Source organism: Oreochromis niloticus, linkage group LG3, assembly GCF_001858045.2.
Source record: "Oreochromis niloticus isolate F11D_XX linkage group LG3, O_niloticus_UMD_NMBU, whole genome shotgun sequence".
In the NCBI taxonomy this organism is placed as follows: Eukaryota; Metazoa; Chordata; class Actinopteri; order Cichliformes; family Cichlidae; genus Oreochromis; species Oreochromis niloticus.
The window spans coordinates 32,194,960-32,214,739 of record NC_031967.2 but is presented as its reverse complement, the minus strand read 5'-3'; the positions used below and the strand labels follow the sequence as shown (position 1 = coordinate 32,214,739).

Here is a 19,780-nt window from a genome sequence, read left to right as displayed (position 1 = left end):
CATGCAGTTTTTTCATATCAAAAAGTGTTATCACCTGAACAGATGACACCAACATCAGAAGAATGTAAATTGTAGTAGTAGTTGTAGTAGTTTCCCCATCCAGTGTGTTGACATTCAGTTAGAGAACTTTCATTTCCTGAACAGCTCACACCACTGAGCCAGACCTGTCCACTTCCTGCACCAAATTTAGATGATGGAGTAGCTTCTAGTGCAGACCCACAGTTTATCTCTCTGCAAACCACCTCAGCATCGTTTAAGACCCAGTTATTATCAGAAACTGTTCCCCAGACATTATCATGATAAACTTCAACTCTGCCAGAGCATCGAGATGATCCAGAACCAGCTAATCTAACCAGATCTAAAAGGGAAAGAACATGAAAAATATTATAATAAATCCTTACATCAAAAAAGACTTAATGGAAGACACAAATGAACAGACTAACTAACAGTTTTCTCACCTGAACAGATGACAGCAGCATCCTGACCATGTTCACATCTGTTTGATCCAAATCCACTGTGTTGACACTCAGTTAGAGAACTTTCATTTCCTGAACAGGTCACATTGTCAAGCCAAATCTGTCCAGTTCCTGCACCAAAGTGAGCTGATTGAGGAACTTCCAGTGCCGACCCACAGTTTAACTGTCTGCAAACCACCTCAGCATCATTTAAGTCCCAGCCATCATCACAGACTGTTCCCCAGCTGTTATTGTGATAAACTTCAACTCTTCCAGAACATCGAGTCGATCCAGATCCAGTTAAAATGATGGACACAGCTGCAAACAAAACAGAGAGATGATATGAAGGGGACCAAACATAGAATACTTTCAGTTTTCAGCCATAGATTCCAAGGTATAGCAGAATGGTAAACTGAAAGGTCTAATACTGTCAGTCAACACAGCTTGAACCTTAATGAAACAGTCTATAAAAAGTCCAATGGATTCACTCCTGACCTAGAAAAACATTCAGCTCCCAAATTTGTATTATGACAGAGTTTGTGAGGACTGCAGAACATCCACATTAAGAAAGTTGAAGCAGGAGACTTTGAATTGTTTCAATTACAAGACCTGAAAAGAACTAAGAAAACTTCAAGTTGCAGACATCATCAAATCTTTCAGGGGTATGGTCTCCCTTAAACACACTCACGCACAGACACACTCAAACACGCACACACACACACACACACACACACACACACACACACACACACACAAGCCCGTTCAGCACTATTAGTGAGGACCTTCATTGACATAATGCTTTCCCTAGCCCCTTACCCTAACCTAACCCTAACCCTTAAAAATGAATGCCTAATGTGATGGGATGTGGGATGGGAGGGATGGGAGGTGGGCAAATGAACTGAATCATTTCTTCAACAGATTTGATTCATCCATGAGGCAGTCTCCAACATCGGCTGCAGACTCACCCACCCCCACTGCTGCTGTTCCACCTCTGACACCTCAGACACTTCACACCTCCTCTATTCACCCTGCTCACTCCTCCCCACCCCAACAACAGCATCCAATACACACTCAACACAAGGCTCCAGCCTGTCTCTCTCAACCACCCAGGTTAGGAGGGAACTGAGGAGGATTAATGACAAGAAGGCAGCGGGCCCAGATGGCATCAGCTCAAGGGTCGTCAGGTCCTGCGCGGACCAACTGTGTGGGGTGATGGAGCACCTCTTCAACCTGAGCCTGAGGCTGGGGAGAGTCCCACAGCTCTGGAAAACCTCCTGTGTTGTACCAGTGCCAAAGACTTCATGCCCCAAGGACCTCAACAGCTACAGGCCGGTGGCTCTGACATCCCACCTTATGAAGACCCTGGAGCGGTTGGTCCTGGCTCAGCTTCGGCGCCTGGTGAGCTCATCACTGGACCCACTTCAGTTTGCCTACCAACCTGGCATTGGAGCGGGTGATGCCGTCATTCACCTCCTACATCATTCCCTTGCTCACCTGGAGACCGCTGGGAGCACTGTGAGAATCATGTTCTTTGATTTCTCCAGTGCCTTCAACACTATTCTTCCCTCGGTTCTGAAGGACAAGCTGGAGAACTCTGGAGTGAACCATCACCTCACTACCTGGATTTTGGACTACCTCACCGACCGACCACAGTATGTGAGGACTCAGGGCTGTGTGTCGGACAGGGTCGTCTGCAGTACGGGGGCCCCACAGAGGAACGGTTCTGGCTCCGTTCCTCTTCACCATCTACACTGCAGACTTCTCCCACAACTCCACCCAGTGCTTCCTGCAGAAGTTCTCTGATGACTCTGCAATAGTCGGCCTCATCACTGATGGGGACAACAAGGAGTACAGAGGACTGACTCAAGACTTTGTGGACTGGTGCCAGCTGAACTACCTCCAGATCAATGCCAGTAAAACCAAGGAGCTGGTGGTAGACTTCCGCAGGCACAAGCATCCTCCACTGCAACCACTGAACATCCAAGGTATGGACATTGAGGCTGTGGACAGCTACAGGTACCTTGGTGTTCATCTGAACAACAAACTGGACTGGACTCATAACTCAGACGCCCTCTACAGGAAAGGGCAGAGCAGGTTGTACCTGCTGCGGAGACTCAGGTCGTTTGGAGTGGAGGGCCCACTCCTGAAGACCTTCTATGACTCTGTGGTGGCCTCAGCCATCTTTTATGGAGTGGTCTGCTGGGGCGGCAGCATCTCTGCTGGGGACAGGAAGAGACTGAACAGGCTGATCTGAAAGGCCAGCTCTGTTCTAGGATGCCCTCTGGACCCAGTGGAGGTGGTGAGTGACAGGAGAATGGCGGCTAAGCTGTCATCCCTGTTGGACAACATCTCCCACCCCATGCAAGAGACTCTGACAGCACTGAGCAGCTCCTTCAGTGGGAGACTGCGGCACCCACGGTGTGGGACGGAGAGATTTCGCAGGTCTTTCCTCCCCACTGCTGTCAGACTCCACAACAAAGACTTTTGCAGCTGATCAAACCCTCACACGTGCAATAAGACTGCTATATGTGCAATTCTTTTTCTGACAAAGTTGTGCTTTTGTATTTTCTTACTCAGTTGTATATAGTATTTGTATTCTATTCTTTTCTATTGTATATAGTATTTTATTTTATTGCATTCCAGTGTTTTCTAATTTCTGCTACATAACTTTGCACTTTTGCTGTAACAAAACAAATTTCCCACCTGTGGGACTAATAAAGGTCATCTTTATCTTTATCTTTATCTAACCCTAGCCCTTACCCTAAACCTAACCATAACCTAATTGTAACCCTGACACTAATACTTTGAGCATCAAGAACGCCTTTACAAGCCTTCAAATTTTCGAGGACCGGTTTGTGTGTCCTCACAAGTGACGGTTGGTTCTCACAAGTGTAGTAGAATGAAGATGTCGGTCTTCACAAAGATAGCTAGACAGGAACACACACACACACACACACACACACACACACACACACACACACACACAGATGTCTGGCTGACTTTCCCTCTCTGAAAATATCTTCCATGTCCCGCTCATAAATGTTCATTTGAAACTATTAAAATGTTCCTTTAAGGTATTTAAAATCAAATCTCTAATCTTTTAATTTATTTAAAAAGTAATGTATAGCTCTCTGGATCTGAGCTGCGTTTAAAGAGAAAGATGCAAACATTTTACCACTCAAATATTCTACAATGTGGTTGTTGCACAGATGACTTTGACTGTTCACACTGAATTTCATTATAAAACACACTAATAAGTGGAAGATGGAAGTCTAAAAAAAAGTTATTTTTACAGTGATTAACATTCATCAGATGATCAAAAGAATATCTCACTTGAACAGATGACAGCAGCATCCTGACCATGTTCACATCCATTTGATCCAAATCCACTGTGTTGACACTCAGTTAGAGAACTTTCATTTCCTGAACAGGTCACATTGTCAAGCCAAATCTGTCCAGTTCCTGCACCAAAGTGAGCTGACTGAGGAACTTCCAGTGCCAACCCACAGTTTAACTGTCTGCAAAACACCTCAGCATCATTTAAGTCCCAGCCATCATCACAGACTGTTCCCCAGCTGTTATTGTGGTAAACTTCAACTCTCCCAGAACATTGACTTGATCCAGATCCAGTTAATCTGATTGGACCTTTTCATGAAAAACACATGACACAAACGATCTTTTAATATATGTCCCTTAAAGAAAACAAAGATACATATCACACAAAAATACATTAACATGCAGTATGTTCCATGCCAAAAAGTGATGTCACCTGAACAGATGACACCAGCATCATAATAATGTCTATCGTAGTAGGAGTAGTAGTAGTAGTAGTAGTAGTAGTAGTAGGAGTTTCCCCATCCAGAGTTTTGACATTCAGTTAGAGAACTTTCATTTCCTGAACAGCTCACATCACTGAGCCAAATCTGTCCAGTTCCTGCACCAAGGTAAGCTGTTCGAGGAGCTTGTAGTGCAGACCCACAGTTTATCTGTCTGCAAACCACCTCAGCATCATTTAAGTCCCATTTATAATCAGAGACTGTTCCCCAGACGTTATTGTGAAAGATTTCAACTCTCCCAGAACATCGGCTCGATCCAGAACCGGCTAACCTGATCAGATCTAAAAGGCAAAGAACATTAAAAACATTTAAATACAGCATTACTTCAAAAATGACTATCTTGCAATATCATGTTGATCCAGCAGGTTTCACACCTGAACAGATGACAGCAGCATCCTGACCATGTTCACATGTGTTTGATCCAAATCCACTGTGTTGACACTGAGTTAGAGAACTTTCATTTCCTGAACAGCTCACATCACCGAGCCAAATCTGTCCAGTTCCTGCACCAAAGTGAGATGATTTAGGAACTTCCAGTGCCGTCCCACAGTTTATCTGTCTGCAAACCACCTCAGCATCATTTAAGTCCCAGCTGTCATCACAGACTGTCCCCCAGCTGTTACTGTGATAAACTTCAACTCTGCCAGAACATCGAGTCGATCCAGATCCAGTTAATCTGATCACACCTTTTATGTAAAAGACATAACACAAACTATATTTCAATACATATCTTAAAGAAAATACAGATGCATAACACTCAAAAATACATTAACATGCAGTTTTTTCATATCAAAAAGTGTTATCACCTGAACAAATGACACCAACATCAGAAGAATGTAAATTGTAGTAGTAGTTGTAGTAGTTTCCCCATCCAGTGTGTTGACATTCAGTTAGAGAACTTTCATTTCCTGAACAGCTCACATCACTGAGCCAGACCTGTCCACTTCCTGCACCAAATTTAGATGATGGAGTAGCTTCTAGTGCAGACCCACAGTTTATTTCTCTGCAAACCACCTCAGCATCGTTTAAGACCCAGTTATTATCAGAAACTGTTCCCCAGACATTATCATGATAAACTTCAACTCTGCCAGAGCATCGAGATGATCCAGAACCAGCTAATCTAATCAGATCTAAAAGGGAAAGAACATGAAAAATATTATAATAAATCCTTACATCAAAAAAAACTCAATGGAAGACACAAATGAACAGACTAACTAACAGTTTTCTCACCTGAACAGATGACAGCAGCATCCTGACCATGTTCACATCTGTTTGATCCAAATCCACTGTGTTGACACTCAGTTAGAGAACTTTCATTTCCTGAACAGGTGACATTGTCAAGCCAGATCTGTCCCGTTCCTGCACCAAAGTGAGCTGATTTAGGAACTTCCAGTGCCGACCCACAGTTTAACTGTCTGCAAACCACCTCAGCATCACTTAAGTCCCAGCCATCATCACAGACTGTTCCCCAGCTGTTATTGTGATAAACTTCAACTCTTCCAGAACATCGAGTCGATCCAGATCCAGTTAAAATGATGGACACAGCTGAAAACAAAACAGAGAGATGGTATGAAAGGGACCAAACATAGAATACTTTCAGTTTCCAGCCATAGATTCCAAGGTATAGTACAATGGTAAACTGAAAGGTGTAATACTGTCAGTCAACACAGCTTGAACCCTAATGAAACAGTCTATAAAAAGTCCAATGGATTCACTCCTGACCTAGAAAAACATTCAGCTCCCAAATTTGTATTATGACAGAGTTTGTGAGGACTGCAGAACATCCACATTAAGAAAGGTGAAGCAGAAGACTTTGTTTGAATTGTTTCAATTACAAGACCTTAAAAGAACTAAGAAAACTTCAAATTGCAGACTTGATCAAATCTTTCAGCGGTATGGTCTCCCTTAAACACACTCACTCACACACACACACACACACACACACACACACACACACACACACACACACACACACACAAGCCCATTCAGCAATCTTAGCGAGGTCGTTCATTGACAAAATGCTTTCCCTAGCCCTCACCCTAAACCTAACCATAACCTAATTGTAACCCTGACACTAAAACCACATTTTGAGCATCAAGAACGCCTTTACAAGCCTTCAAACTTTTGAGGACCGGTTTGTGTGTCCACACAAGTGACTGTTGGTTCTCACAAGTGTAGTAGAATGAAGCTGTCGATCCTCACAAAGATAGCTAGACAGGAACACACAAACACAGATGTCTGGCTGACTTTCCCTCTCTGAAAATATCTTCCATGTCCCGCTCATAAATGTTCATTTGAAACTATTAAAATGTTCCTTTAACGTATTTAAAATGAAATCTCTAATCTTATAAGTTATTTAAAAAGTAATGTATAGCTCTCTGGATCTCTGCTGCCTTTAAAGAGAAAGATGCAAACAGTTTACCACTCAAATAGTCTACAGTGTGGTTGTTGCACAGATGACTTTAACTGTTCACGCTGAATTTCATTATAAAACACACTAATAAGTGGAAGATGGAAGTCTAAGAAAAGTTATTTTTACAGTGTTTAACATTCATCAGATGATCAAAAGAATATCTCACCTGAACAGATGACAGCAGCATCCTGACCATGTTCACATCCATTTGATCCAAATCCACTGTGCTGACACTCAGTTAGAGAACTTTCATTTCCTGAACAGGTCACATTGTCAAGCCAAATCTGTCCAGTTCCTGCACCAAAGTGAGCTGACTGAGGAACTTCCAGTGCCGACCCACAGTTTAACTGTCTGCAAACCACCCCAGCATCATTTAAGTCCCAGCCGTCATCACAGACTGTTCCCCAGCTGTTATTGTGGTAAACTTCAACCCTGCCAGAACATCGAGTTGATCCAGATCCAGTTAATCTGATTGGACCTTTTAATGAAAAACACGTGACACAAACGATGTTTTAATATATGTCCCTTAAAGAAAACAAAGATACATATCACACAAAAATACATTAACATGCAGTATGTTCCATGCCAAAAAGTGATGTCACCTGAACAGATGACACCAGCATCATAATAATGTCTATCGTAGTAGGAGTAGTAGTAGTAGTAGTAGGAGTTTCCCCATCCAGATTGTTGACATTCAGTTAGAGAACTTTCATTTCCTGAACAGCTCACACCACTGAGCCAAATCTGTCCAGTTCCTGCACCAAAGTAAGCTGTTCGAGGAGCTTGTAGTGCTGACCCACAGTTTAACTGTCTGCAAACCACCTCAGCATCATTTAAGTCCCATTTATAATCAGAGACTGTTCCCCAGACGTTATTGTGAAAGATTTCAACTCTCCCAGAACATCGGCTCGATCCAGATCCAGCTAACCTGATCAGATCTAAAAGACAAAGAACATGAAAAACATTTAAATACAGCATTACCTCAAAAAAGACTATCTAGCAATATCATGTTGATCCAGCAGTTTTCACACCTGAACAGATGACTGCAGCATCCTGACCATGTTCACATCTGTTTGATCCAAATCCACTGTGTTGACACTCAGTTAGAGAACTTTCATTTCCTGAACAGGTCAAATTATCCAGCCAAATATGTCCAGTTCCTGCACCAAAGTAAGTTGATTGAGGAGCTTGTAGTGCCGTCCCACAGTTTATCTGTCTGCAAACCACCTCAGCATCATTTAAGTCCCAGCCATCATCACAGACTGTTCCCCAGCTGTTACTGTGATAAACTTCAACCCTGCCAGAACATCGAGTCGATCCAGATCCAGTTAATCTGATCACACCTTGTATGTAAAAGACATAACGCAAACTATATTTCAATACATATCTTAAAGAAAATACAGATGCATAACACTCAAATACAAATTAACATGCAGTTTTTTCATATCAAAAAGTGATGTCACCTGAACATATGACACCAACATCATAAGAATGTAAACTGTAGTAGTAGTTGTAGTAGTTTCCCCATCCAGTGTGTTGACATTCAGTTAGAGAACTCTCATTTCCTGAACAGCTCACGTAACTGAGCCAGACCTGTCCACTTCCTGCACCAAATTTAGATGATGGAGTAGCTTCTAGTGCAGACCCACAGTTTATCTCTCTGCAAACCACCTCAGCATCGTTTAAGACCCAGTTATCATCAGAAACTGTTCCCCAGACATTATCATGATAAACTTCAACTCTGCCAGAGCATCGAGATGATCCAGAACCAGCCAATCTAATCAGATCTAAAAAAGAAAGAACATGAAAAATATTATAATAAATCCTTACATCAAAAAGATTTAATGGAAGACACAAATGAAGAGACAGTGGCTTGCAAAAGTATTCGGCCCCCTTGAACTTTTCTACATTTTGTCACATTACAGCCACAAACATGAATCAAGTTTATTGGAATTCCAGGTGAAAGACCAATACAAAGTGGTGTACACTTTTGAAGTGGAACGAAAATCATACATGATTCCAAACATTTTTTACAAATAAATAACTGAAAAGTGGGGTGTGCGCAATCATTCAGCCTCCTGAGTCAATACTTTGTAGAACCACCTTTTGCTGCAATTACAGCTGCCAGTCTTTTAGGGTATATCAGCTTTGCACATCTAAATAATGAAATTCTTGCCCATTCTTCTTTGCAAAACAGTTTCAGGTCAGTCAGATTAGATGGACAGCGTTTGTGAACAGCAGTTGTCAGATCTTGCCACAGATTCTCGATTGGATTTAGATCTGGACGTTCACTGGGCCATTCTAACACATGGATATGTTTTGTTTTAAACCATTCCATTGTTGCCCTGGCTTTATGTTTAGGGTCATTGTCCTGCTGGAAGGTCAACCTCTGCCCCAGTCTCAAGTCTTTTGCAGACTCCAAGAGGTTTTCTTCCAAGATTGCCCTGTATTTGGCTCCATCCATCTTCCCATCAACTCTGACCAGCTTCCCTGTCCCTGCTGAAGAGAAGCACCCCCAGAGCATGATGCTGCCACCACCATATTTGACAGTGGGGATGGTGTGTTCAGAGTGATGTGCAGTGTTAGTTTTTCGCCACACATAGCGTTTTGCATTTTGGCCAAAAAGTTCCATTTTGGTCTCATCTGACCAGAGCACCTTCTTCCACATGTTTGCTGTGTCCCCCACATGGCTTGTGGCAAACTGCAAACGGGACTTCTTATGGTTTTCTGTTAACAATGGCTTTCTTCTTGCGACTCTTCCATAAAGGCCAACTTTGTGCAGTGCACCACTAATAGTTGTCCTATGGACAGATTCCCCCACATGAGCTATAGATCTCTGCAGCTCATCCACAGTCACCATGGGCCTCTTGGCTGCATTTCTGATCAGCGCTCTCCTTGTTCGGCCTGTAAGTTTAGGTGGACGGCCTTTTCTTGGTAGGTTTACAGTTGTGCCATACTCCTTCCATTTCTGAATGATCGCTTGAACAGTGCTCCGTGGGATGTTCAAGGCTTGGGAAATCTTTTTGTACCCTAAGCCTGCTTTAAATTTCTCAATAACTTTATCCCTAACCTGTCTGGTGTGTTCTTTGGACTTGATGGTGTTGTTGCTCCCAATATTCTCTTAGACAACCTCTGAGGCCGTCACAGAACAGCTGTATTTCGACTGACATTAAATTACACACAGGTGCACTCTATTTAGTCATTAGGAGTGATCAGGCAATGTCTATGGACAACTGACTGCACTCAGACCAAATGGGGCTGAATAATTACGCACACCCCAGTTTGCAGTTATTTATTTGTAAAAAATGTTTGGAATCATGTATGATTTTCATTCCACTTCTAAAGTGTACACCACTTTGTATTGGTCTTTCACATGGAATTCCAATAAACTTGATTCATGTTTGAGGCTGTAATGTGACAAAATGTGGAAAAGTTCAAGGGGGCCGAATACTTTTGCAAGCCACTGTATCTAACAGTTTTCACACCTGAACAGATGATAGCAGCATCCTGACCATGTTCACATCTGTTTGATCCAAATCCACTGTGTTGACACTCAGTTAGAGAACTTTCATTTCCTGAACAGGTCACATTATCAAGCCAAATCTGTCCAGTTCCTGCACCAAAGTGAGCTGATTGAGGAACTTCCAGTGCCGGCCCACAGTTTAGCTGTCTGCAAACCACCTCGGCATCATTTAAGTCCCAGCCATCATCACAGACTGTTCCCCAGATGTTATTGTGATAAACCTCAACTCTGCCAGAACATCGAGTTGATCCAGAGCCAGTTAAAATGATGGGCACAGCTGCAAACAAAGCACAGAGAAGATGTGAAGCGGACCAAACATAGAATTCTTTTAGTGTCCAGCCATAGATTACAAGTTATAGTACAATGGTAAACTGAAAGGTGTAATACTGACGGTTAAAACAGCTTGAATCCTAAAAGACAGTCTATAAAAAGTCCAAAGGATTCACTCCTGACCTAGAAAGACACTCAGCTACCAAATTTGAATTGTGACAGAGTTTGTGACGACTGCAGAACATCCAGATCAAAAAAGTTGAAGCAGGAGACTTTGTTTGAATTGTTTCAATTACAAGAAAACAATTGTTTTGTTCTAAAAAGAACTAAGAAAACTTCAAGTTGCACACTTTAGCAAATCTTTCAGTGGCATGTTTTCCCTTAAAAACAAGCACCCCCCCCCCCCCCCCCCCCCACACACACACACACATACACAGATTTTAACTGCCATAGATGTAACTTATGTCAGTTTGTTTAATTTATTGTGTTCATGTATGTTATTTATTTCCTTTATTTATTGTTGTTCCTTTTGAGGTAGGAACTAAGTTTCATTCTGTGTTGCACACAGGCCCTTTTAAGTGACGTAAAGGGAAGCCAAAAGAGCATGTGCAAAGAAGCTAAGCTATAACTTACCTAAGTCACAAGAAGGAATAAATAAGCAGTTTTAAAGTAAAAGAAAGCTGTGAAGAAGAAGAAGAAGAAGAAGAAACTGGGAATTACTTTCGTTAAGTTTTTGTTCCTGAAGTGGACTCATTCCCTCACGGTTACGTGCAGCCAGCGAGGTATGTTAATTATGTTTGTTTATCGTGTATTTGTTAACTTGGGTTTAAATGTTTATTTGTAATATTTATGTTTGGTCATTCTGTACTTTTATGTAATGACAGTTTGACGGTGGATTTTATGGTGTTTCGGAGAAGTGTGACGGAGGAATAAATCCATCAGTGAATGAAGAACCGTGGTGTCGTGTATTAACTGGAGGGAGTGATAGTCAAACTCGGACCTGCCCAGACCTGCCCTATCAGCGCAAATTCGACAGCTCATCAAGACGGGAACACAGATAAGCCACTGTTTAGGACACACAGGTTCATAAGGTTTTCATGAAGAAGTCTATAAGTCAGACTCTAAAGTTTTTGGTCTGAAAAGTGACACAAGAGTTGGAAACTATAAGGAACTGTGTATAGCCTGGCAGCCACGGTGTTTCACGTATATGAATGTGCATTTATGTAAGAGATGTAAATTCATGTTCAGTTGAATAATTATAGTTGGCTCTTAAGGGGCAGAAGTAAACCTTGTACATTTTGATAGAAACTCACAGTTTGTATTTATGGTTCAGTGTCTTTTACAAGTTCAGTGTGTGACAAGGTTATAATAAGACCTCTGTTAAGTGTACTTACTCTGTAATATTTTACATCTATGGGCTAATTTGAAGGAGAGTGACTTCATTTAGTTAAGATCATTCTTTTAGTATTTGCAAATGTTGTTGCAGCTTGCTCTTGTATGCTGCCTGTGTATATCTGTGTCTAAGTAATCAAAATGTCACATACAAGTAAAGAAGCTCAGGGTGCAGCAGCTGCTCTGGAAGAAGAGACCGAGTTAGAGCAGACAGATGAATCAAATATCGGGCAAAATATAGCACCACCTGAAGAGCCTCGTAGAAGTGAAAGAGCCCGGACATTAACAGAAAAAGGAAAGGAGTTTCAGAAAGAGCAAATCAAGGGGCTATTGCTTCGCTTTGACAGCAAATATGAACGATGGAAAGCTCTGATTAAGATAGCTAAAAGATCTGTGTCAAAACAGGATCCCAGTGACATCCTACAAGAACACATCACCAGTATTCAAAGGGAATTATCTGAATTGAACATTGCTTATGATGATTACCGAAGAATTGATCAACCAGGCCATGACATGCGTCGCAAGATGGATAACAGCATCTCGATCACCAAGACTGTAGTGCAAAACGCTCAATCTGAAATGCAGGGTACAGCTGAGGAGTTGATTTGGCCAGATCATAGTTCTGTATTCTCATCCTCAGCTTCCAGTGTTTCACTTCCTGCCTCTAATGGTTCTAAAGCTTCTTCTACTCACTCAAATGTATCTTCACTTAGAAGACAAGAAGCTGCTGCCGAGTATGCAGCTACACAGGCTGTACTGCAGATTATGGCTGAACAAGAGGGCCACCAAGAGAAACTGCAAAACCTTGAAGCTGAAGAGAGGTTGATCATTGCAGACCAAGAAGCAGCCGCATTAGCTCGTCGTCTTGAAGGAGAAAGAGAAGAAACTGAACGTAGGCTAGAAAGAGAGAAAGAAGAGGCTGCGCTCTTAAAGAAACAGCAAGAAGAGAATTCTGCAAGAAGAAGGTCTGTAGAAAACCTAAAGAGAGAACTTGAACGTTTGGAGAATTTGAAAAGGTTGAATGCAGCCAAAGCAAGGCTTCAAGTGTATGATGAGAATGAGCTCAGTCCAGCCCAAGGGAATGCTCCACAGAGCTTGGATCTACATAAGGTTATGCAGCCACTCAGCCAGATGAAGCCTGAGGACCAGCACTCACAACCACCAAAGGATGCAGTGCCAACACATGTGCTTCAAGATAGCACAGGAGAGCTTGTGAAGGTCTTAGCTGAGGCTATATCAGCAAATAGGCTACCCATTCCAGAGCCCACAGTTTTTAGTGGTGATCCACTCAAGTTTAATCATTGGAAGTCATCCTTCCAAACTCTTATTGAAAAGAAAAACATTCCAAGCTCAGAGAAAATATTCTTCCTCCAGAAATATGTTGGAGGAGCAGCTAGAGAGGCATTAGAAGGTTATTTTCTGATTGGTTCAGATACTGCATATGTTGCTGCATGGGAACTTCTCAATGAGCGATACGGCCAGCCTTTTATGATTGCCAAAGCCTGCCGAGACAAATTACATGCCTGGCCAAAAATAGCGTCAAGAGAGAGCGCTGACTTAAGGAAATTCGTGGACTTTTTACGCAGTTGTGAATGTGCCATGGTTCACAATGAGAGTCTGCGTATTCTTGATGACGGCATTGAAAATCAAAAACTGACAGCCAAGTTGCCTGATTGGTTAAGCAGCAGATGGAACCGAAAAGCCACACAGTATCAGCTGGAGCATGGAAGGTTCCCAGATTTCAAGTACTTTGTAACTTTCCTGACATTGGAGGCTAGTATTGCTTGTAACCCTGTTACATCTTACTATGCTTTGCGGCAAGGGGAGCCGGAAAGGACAAGATCTAAACCTCAGAATGTAGTGACCTCTAAGAACCAAGCAGCAAGTGCAAGGATTTTTACAACTAACACCACTGAGAAGAACATAAGCACATGTATGTTTTGTAAGAAAACAGGGCATGCCTTACACAAGTGCCGTAGACTAACTGCAAAGCCAGTTGCTGACCGAGTGAAGTTCATTCAAGGTGAGAAACTGTGCTTCGGCTGTTTGAGTCCTGGCCATCAATCCAAGAATTGCAGCAACCGGATGGTCTGCGACACCTGCTCAAGGCGCCACCCCACATGCTTACATGAGGATCGCTCAAAACAACAAGAAAATGACGAGACAAGTTGCAGTAAGGAAAGAAAGCCACAATCACCGCAAGACACCACTCAAGAAACCACATCCAATAGAGTTGTGCATGATGGTAACAATGCTCAGACTTCAGCAATAGTTCCTGTTTATGCATCAGTGCCAGGTGATTCAAACAAAGAAGTCCTTGTCTATGCTCTGTTAGATTCACAAAGTGACTCTTCATTCATTCTTGAAGAAGTAGCGGATGCTCTTGATGTTAATGCAGAGCCAGTCAAGTTGAAGCTGTCCACAATGTCTTCCAAGGAGACAATTGTACCATGCAAAAGACTCAAAGGTCTGCAAATAAGAGGGTTATCTTCTTCTAAGAAGATCACAGTGCCAACGGTCTACACTCGTGAATTCATACCTGCCAATTGTACACAAGTTCATTTCCAACAGCAAGAAGGTATTGGAGTCAATACCGAAGGAAGAGTGTGCTGACAGTGTCAAAGAGCTGGACATAGATTTAGGGGAGCCACTCCTAGAAAGAGCACTGGGCGTGCAATGGTGTGTATCCTCTGATGACTTTCAGTTCAGAGTAACTGTCAAGAAACACCCAATGACGAGAAGGGGAGTGCTATCCACAGTAGCTTCCATCTACGATCCTTTGGGTTTCGTAGCACCATTTGTTTTACGTGGGAAGTTGATCTTGCAACAGTTGAGTCGAGAGAAAGCTAGTTGGGATGAACCACTTTCAGAGGAGTGCAGATCACAGTGGCAGTCATGGTTACAAGATCTCCATAACTTGTGTCAAGTAAAGATTAAGAGGTGCTACATGCCAGCAAGCTTCATAGATGTCAAGCAGTACGAATTACATCACTTCTCAGATGCTAGCTTCACAGGTTATGGGGAGTGCACTTATCTAAGAGCAGTCAACTCTAATGGCAGCGTACACTGCTCACTTGTCATGGGGAAAGCGCGTGTTGCCCCCACTAAGGTCACAACAGTTCCAAGGCTTGAGCTGTCTGCAGCAGTGGTTGCTGCGAAGATGGGTGCCGTGTTAAAACATGAGCTCGAAATGGACAACCTTAAGGAATATTACTGGACTGATTCAAAGGTTGTTCTCGGGTACATTAATAATGATGCCAGACGCTTTCATGTTTTCGTGGCAAATAGGATCCAGAGAATCAAGGCCACCACAGATGCCAACCAATGGTATCATGTGCAGTCCGAAGACAATCCGGCGGACCATGCTTCGAGAGGGTTATCGGCAGATCAGCTCGTTGCTTCAAATTGGTTCACTGGCCCAGACTTTCTGTGGGAGAAGGAGCTACCCACAAAAGATGCCAAGGTGGGAGAGGTTAGTGACAATGATCCAGAACTTCGAAGGGCTCAGGTGCTCAACACCAGTGCAAGGGCAAATAGAACATTGTTGGACCGCCTGACTAAGTTTTCTGACTGGAAAAGAGTTGTTAAGGCTATTGCTTGCCTTAAACGTCATGCTAAGCAAGTTAAGGGTCTTAGTCCCAAACTCAATGGAAGTACAAGTGTTGAGGAAAGACAACAAGCTGAACTTTTCATAATCAGATTGGTCCAAAGAGAAGTATTCAGCAGTGAAATCAAGAATTTACAGCAATGCAAGGACGTAAAATCCAAAGACAAAGCAAAAAGGCTATGCAAATTAAGTCCATTTTTGGATGAGCAGGGTGTGCTGAGAGTAGGCGGCCGCTTGACAAGAAGTGAGCTTCATCCACATGTTAAACATCCTGCTATTCTGCCAAAAACAAATCATGTGTCTTCTTTATTGATCAAGCATTATCATGAGAAGGTACAGCATCAGGGAAGAGGTATGACTGTAAATGAATTGCGATCTAATGGGATATGGGTCATTGGATGCAGCAGTGCAGTTGCCTCACAGGTCTTTAAGTGCGTCACATGCAGAAAGTATAGAAGAAACACACAAGATCCAAAAATGGCAGATTTGCCAAAGGACAGAATGGAAATGACCCCTCCATTCACATATTGTGGCATAGATTGCTTTGGACCATTCTATGTGAGGGATGCAAGAAAGGAACTGAAGAAGTATGGTCTTCTCTTCACTTGTATGTGTTGCAGAGCTGTACATATCGAAATGCTTGATGATCTTAGTTCAGATGCTTTCATCAATGCATTGCGCGTATTCATTGCAATACGTGGGAATGTAAGGCAGTTGAGATGTGATCAAGGTACCAACTTTGTGGGTGCAAAAAGAGAGTTCATGGACTCAATGAAGAATTTGGATCATGAGCAGGTGAAGAAATATGGCTGTGAGTTTGTAATGAATCCCCCAACATCAAGCCATATGGGAGGAATTTGGGAGAGGCAAATAAGGACAATCAGAAGTGTTCTAACAGCAATCCTTGATCAGTCTGCTAAAAGACTTGACACCGCCTCACTTAGGACATTTTTGTATGAAGCGATGGCTATTATAAATAGCAGAACGCTGACAACAGAGCACCTGAATGATCCAACAAGTCTTGAACCGCTCACACCAAATCACATTCTTCTGATGAAGTCTAACATCATATCGCCACCTCCGGGTCAGTTCGTGAGTCAAGATTTATACCTGCGTAAGAGATGGCGTCAGGTGCAGTTCTTGGCGAATGAGTTTTGGACAAGGTGGCGGAGGGAGTATCTTCTTAATCTCCAGCAAAGACAGATATGGCATGGGGATAAAAGAAACACCAAGGTCAATGACATTGTTATTCTACAAGAGGACAGTGCTCCGCGAAATCACTGGAGACTAGCAAGAGTCACAGAGGTGTACCCCAGCTCTGATGGAAGGGTCAGAAAGGTAAAGCTGTTGGTTAGTGACTCAACTTTGGACAAACGGGGAAAACGCACATCTAAGCCAGTTTATCTTGAAAGGCCAGTGCAAAAAATAGTTCTACTTGTTGACGCAGAATAAGCATGTGTTAAACTGTTGTAAATGCTTATAACTTGAAGATTCAAATCTGTAAGGAAATCTCAAGTTGAGATTTGGTGGGAGTTTAACTGCCATAGATGTAACTTATGTCAGTTTGTTTAATTTATTGTGTTCATGTATGTTATTTATTTCCTTTATTTATTGTTGTTCCTTTTGAGGTAGGAACTAAGTTTCATTCTGTGTTGCACACAGGCCCTTTTAAGTGACGTAAAGGGAAGCCAAAAGAGCATGTGCAAAGAAGCTAAGCTATAACTTACCTAAGTCACAAGAAGGAATAAATAAGCAGTTTTAAAGTAAAAGAAAGCTGTGAAGAAGAAGAAGAAGAAGAAGAAGAAACTGGGAATTACTTTCGTTAAGTTTTTGTTCCTGAAGTGGACTCATTCCCTCACGGTTACGTGCAGCCAGCGAGGTATGTTAATTATGTTTGTTTATCACGTATTTGTTAACTTGGGTTTAAATGTTTATTTGTAATATTTATGTTTGGTCATTCTGTACTTTTATGTAATGACAGTTTGACGGTGGATTTTATGGTGTTTCGGAGAAGTGTGACGGAGGAATAAATCCATCAGTGAATGAAGAACCGTGGTGTCGTGTATTAACTGGAGGGAGTGATACAGATGTCTATCTGGCTTTCCCTCTATGAAAACATCTTCCATGTCCCACTCATAAATAATCATTTGAAACTTTTAAAATGTTCCTTTAAGGTATTTAAAATGAAATCTCTAATCTTATAAGTTATTTAAAAAGTAATGTATAGCTCTCTGGATCTGAGCCGCGTTTATAGAGAAAGATGCAAACATTTTAGCACTCAAGTATTCTACAGTGTGTTTATTGCACAAATGACTTTGACTGTTCACACTGAATTTCATTATAAAAAACAGTAATAAGTTGAAGATGGAAGTCTAAAAAAAAGTTGATATTACAGTGATTAACATTCATCAGATGATCAAAAGAATATCTCACCTGAACAGATGACAGCAGCATCCTGACCATGTTCACATCTGTTTGATCCAAATCCACTGTGCTGACACTCAGTTAGAGAACTTTCATTTCCTGAGCAGGTCACATTGTCAAGCCAAATCTGTCCAGTTCCTGCACCAAAGTGAGCTGATTGAGAAACTTCCAGTGCCGACCCACAGTTTAACTGTCTGCAAACCACCTCAGCATTATTTAAGTCCCAGCCGTCATCACAGACTGTCCCCCAGCTGTTACTGTGATAAACTTCAACCCTGCCAGAACATCGAGTCGATCCAGATCCAGTTAATCTGATTGGACCTTTTAATGAAAAACACGTGACACAAACTATGTTTTAACATATGTCCGTTAAAGAAAACAAAGATACATATCACACAAAAATACATTAACATGCAGTATGTTCCATGTCAAAAAGTGATGTCACCTGAACAGATGACACCAGCATCAGAATAATGTCCATTGAAGTAGTTGTTGTTGTAGTAGTAGTATGAGTTTCCCCATCCAGAGTTTTGACATTCAGTTAGAGAACTTTCATTTCCTGAACAGGTCACACCACCAAGCCAAATCTGTCCAGTTCCTGCACCAAAGTAAGCTGTTCGAGGAGCTTGTAGTGCCGACCCACAGTTTATCTGTCTGCAAACCACCTCAGCATCATTTAAGTCCCATTTATAATCAGAGACTGTTCCCCAGACGTTGTTGTGAAAGATTTCAACTCTGCCAGAACATCTGCTCGATCCAGAACCAGCTAACCTGATGAGATCTAAAAGGCAAAGAAAATGAAAAACATTTAAATACAGCCTTACCTCAAAAAAGACTATCTTGCAATATCATGTTGATCCAGCAGTTTTCACACCTGAACAGATGACAGCAGCATCCTGACCATGTTCACATGTGTTTGATCCAAATCCACTGTGCTGACACTCAGTTAGAGAACTTTCATTTCCTGAACAGCTCACATGATCAAGCCAAATCTTTCCAGTTCCTGCACCAAAGTGAGCTGATGGAGGAACTTCCAGTGCCGACCCACAGCTTATCTGTCTGCAAACCACCTCAGCATCATTTAAGTCCCAGCCATCATCACAGACTGTTCCCCAGCTGTTGTTGTGATAAACTTCAACTCTGCCAGAACATCGAGTCGATCCAGATCCATTTAATCTCATCACACCTTTTATGTAAAAGACATAAAACAAACTTTATTTAGAGAAATAGGAAAATGCATTTTCTTATTGCATAACAGTCAAAAACACAGTGACGTGCAGTATTAGGGCTTGGTATCGCAATTGATTTCTATAATTAATTCAATACTGATTCGACTCAATTTTGACTCATACAATCAGAAATATTATAATTATCATGATCATTTATCAGTACATAACCATACTTTTTTATCTATGTATAAAAACAAAGCTGACACGTATGAAAATTCGTAAGTGTCATGATCCTGGGTCCTTTTGACCCAGCGTTTTGTGTTTTCTATTAGTGTGATGTTGGTTCTGTTCCTCCCCCTGTTTAGCGTTATTCTGTTCTGCCCATCTGTTCCTGTGCTAAGTCCGCATTCCCAGTTTGTGTCTTTGTGTGTATGTGTTTCCTGTTTTATTGTGAAGGTCTGCGTCTGATGTGTGTGTTTTCAGTTTGCCTCCCTTGTCTCGTCAGGTTAATCTCTCCCAGCTGTGTCCCCCACCTGTGTGTAATCTCCCTGTGTTCTCTGAGTGTATTTTAGTCGTGTCTGGTGTCTTTGTCGTTGCTGGTTCATCTGTGTTGTTTCCCTTCGGTCTCCATGCGTCTCTCCATGTGTTTTTCCCCGGATCTCCCTGCATCTTCATTTCTGGTTTGTTTTGT

General features: G+C 42.0%; 1 protein-coding gene across 21 annotated transcripts in view; it reads right to left on the bottom strand.

Annotated features, from left to right (window-relative positions):
* Positions 1 to 19,780, bottom strand: part of LOC102078007 (uncharacterized) — a 130,204-nt gene that overhangs the window by 84,129 nt on the left and 26,295 nt on the right. For 13 of the 21 annotated variants that reach the window (XM_025899501.1, XM_025899519.1, XM_025899517.1 and 10 more), the window contains exons 4-12: positions 18,795 to 19,106; positions 10,190 to 10,504; positions 8,168 to 8,491; positions 7,736 to 8,047; positions 7,307 to 7,642; positions 6,871 to 7,182; positions 5,522 to 5,836; positions 459 to 773; positions 35 to 358 (exon numbers count right to left, since the gene is read on the bottom strand). In XM_025899501.1, the coding sequence (XP_025755286.1) occupies positions 35 to 358; positions 459 to 773; positions 5,522 to 5,836; positions 6,871 to 7,182; positions 7,307 to 7,642; positions 7,736 to 8,047; positions 8,168 to 8,491; positions 10,190 to 10,504; positions 18,795 to 19,106 (2,865 nt within the window). Of the gene's footprint in view, positions 1 to 34; positions 359 to 458; positions 774 to 4,665; positions 4,705 to 5,521; positions 5,837 to 6,870; positions 7,183 to 7,306; positions 7,643 to 7,735; positions 8,048 to 8,167; positions 8,492 to 10,189; positions 10,505 to 17,929; positions 17,969 to 18,794; positions 19,107 to 19,780 lie in introns of those variants that run through there. The other 8 variants (XM_025899522.1, XM_025899541.1, XM_025899544.1 and 5 more) reach the window with 7 other exon arrangements.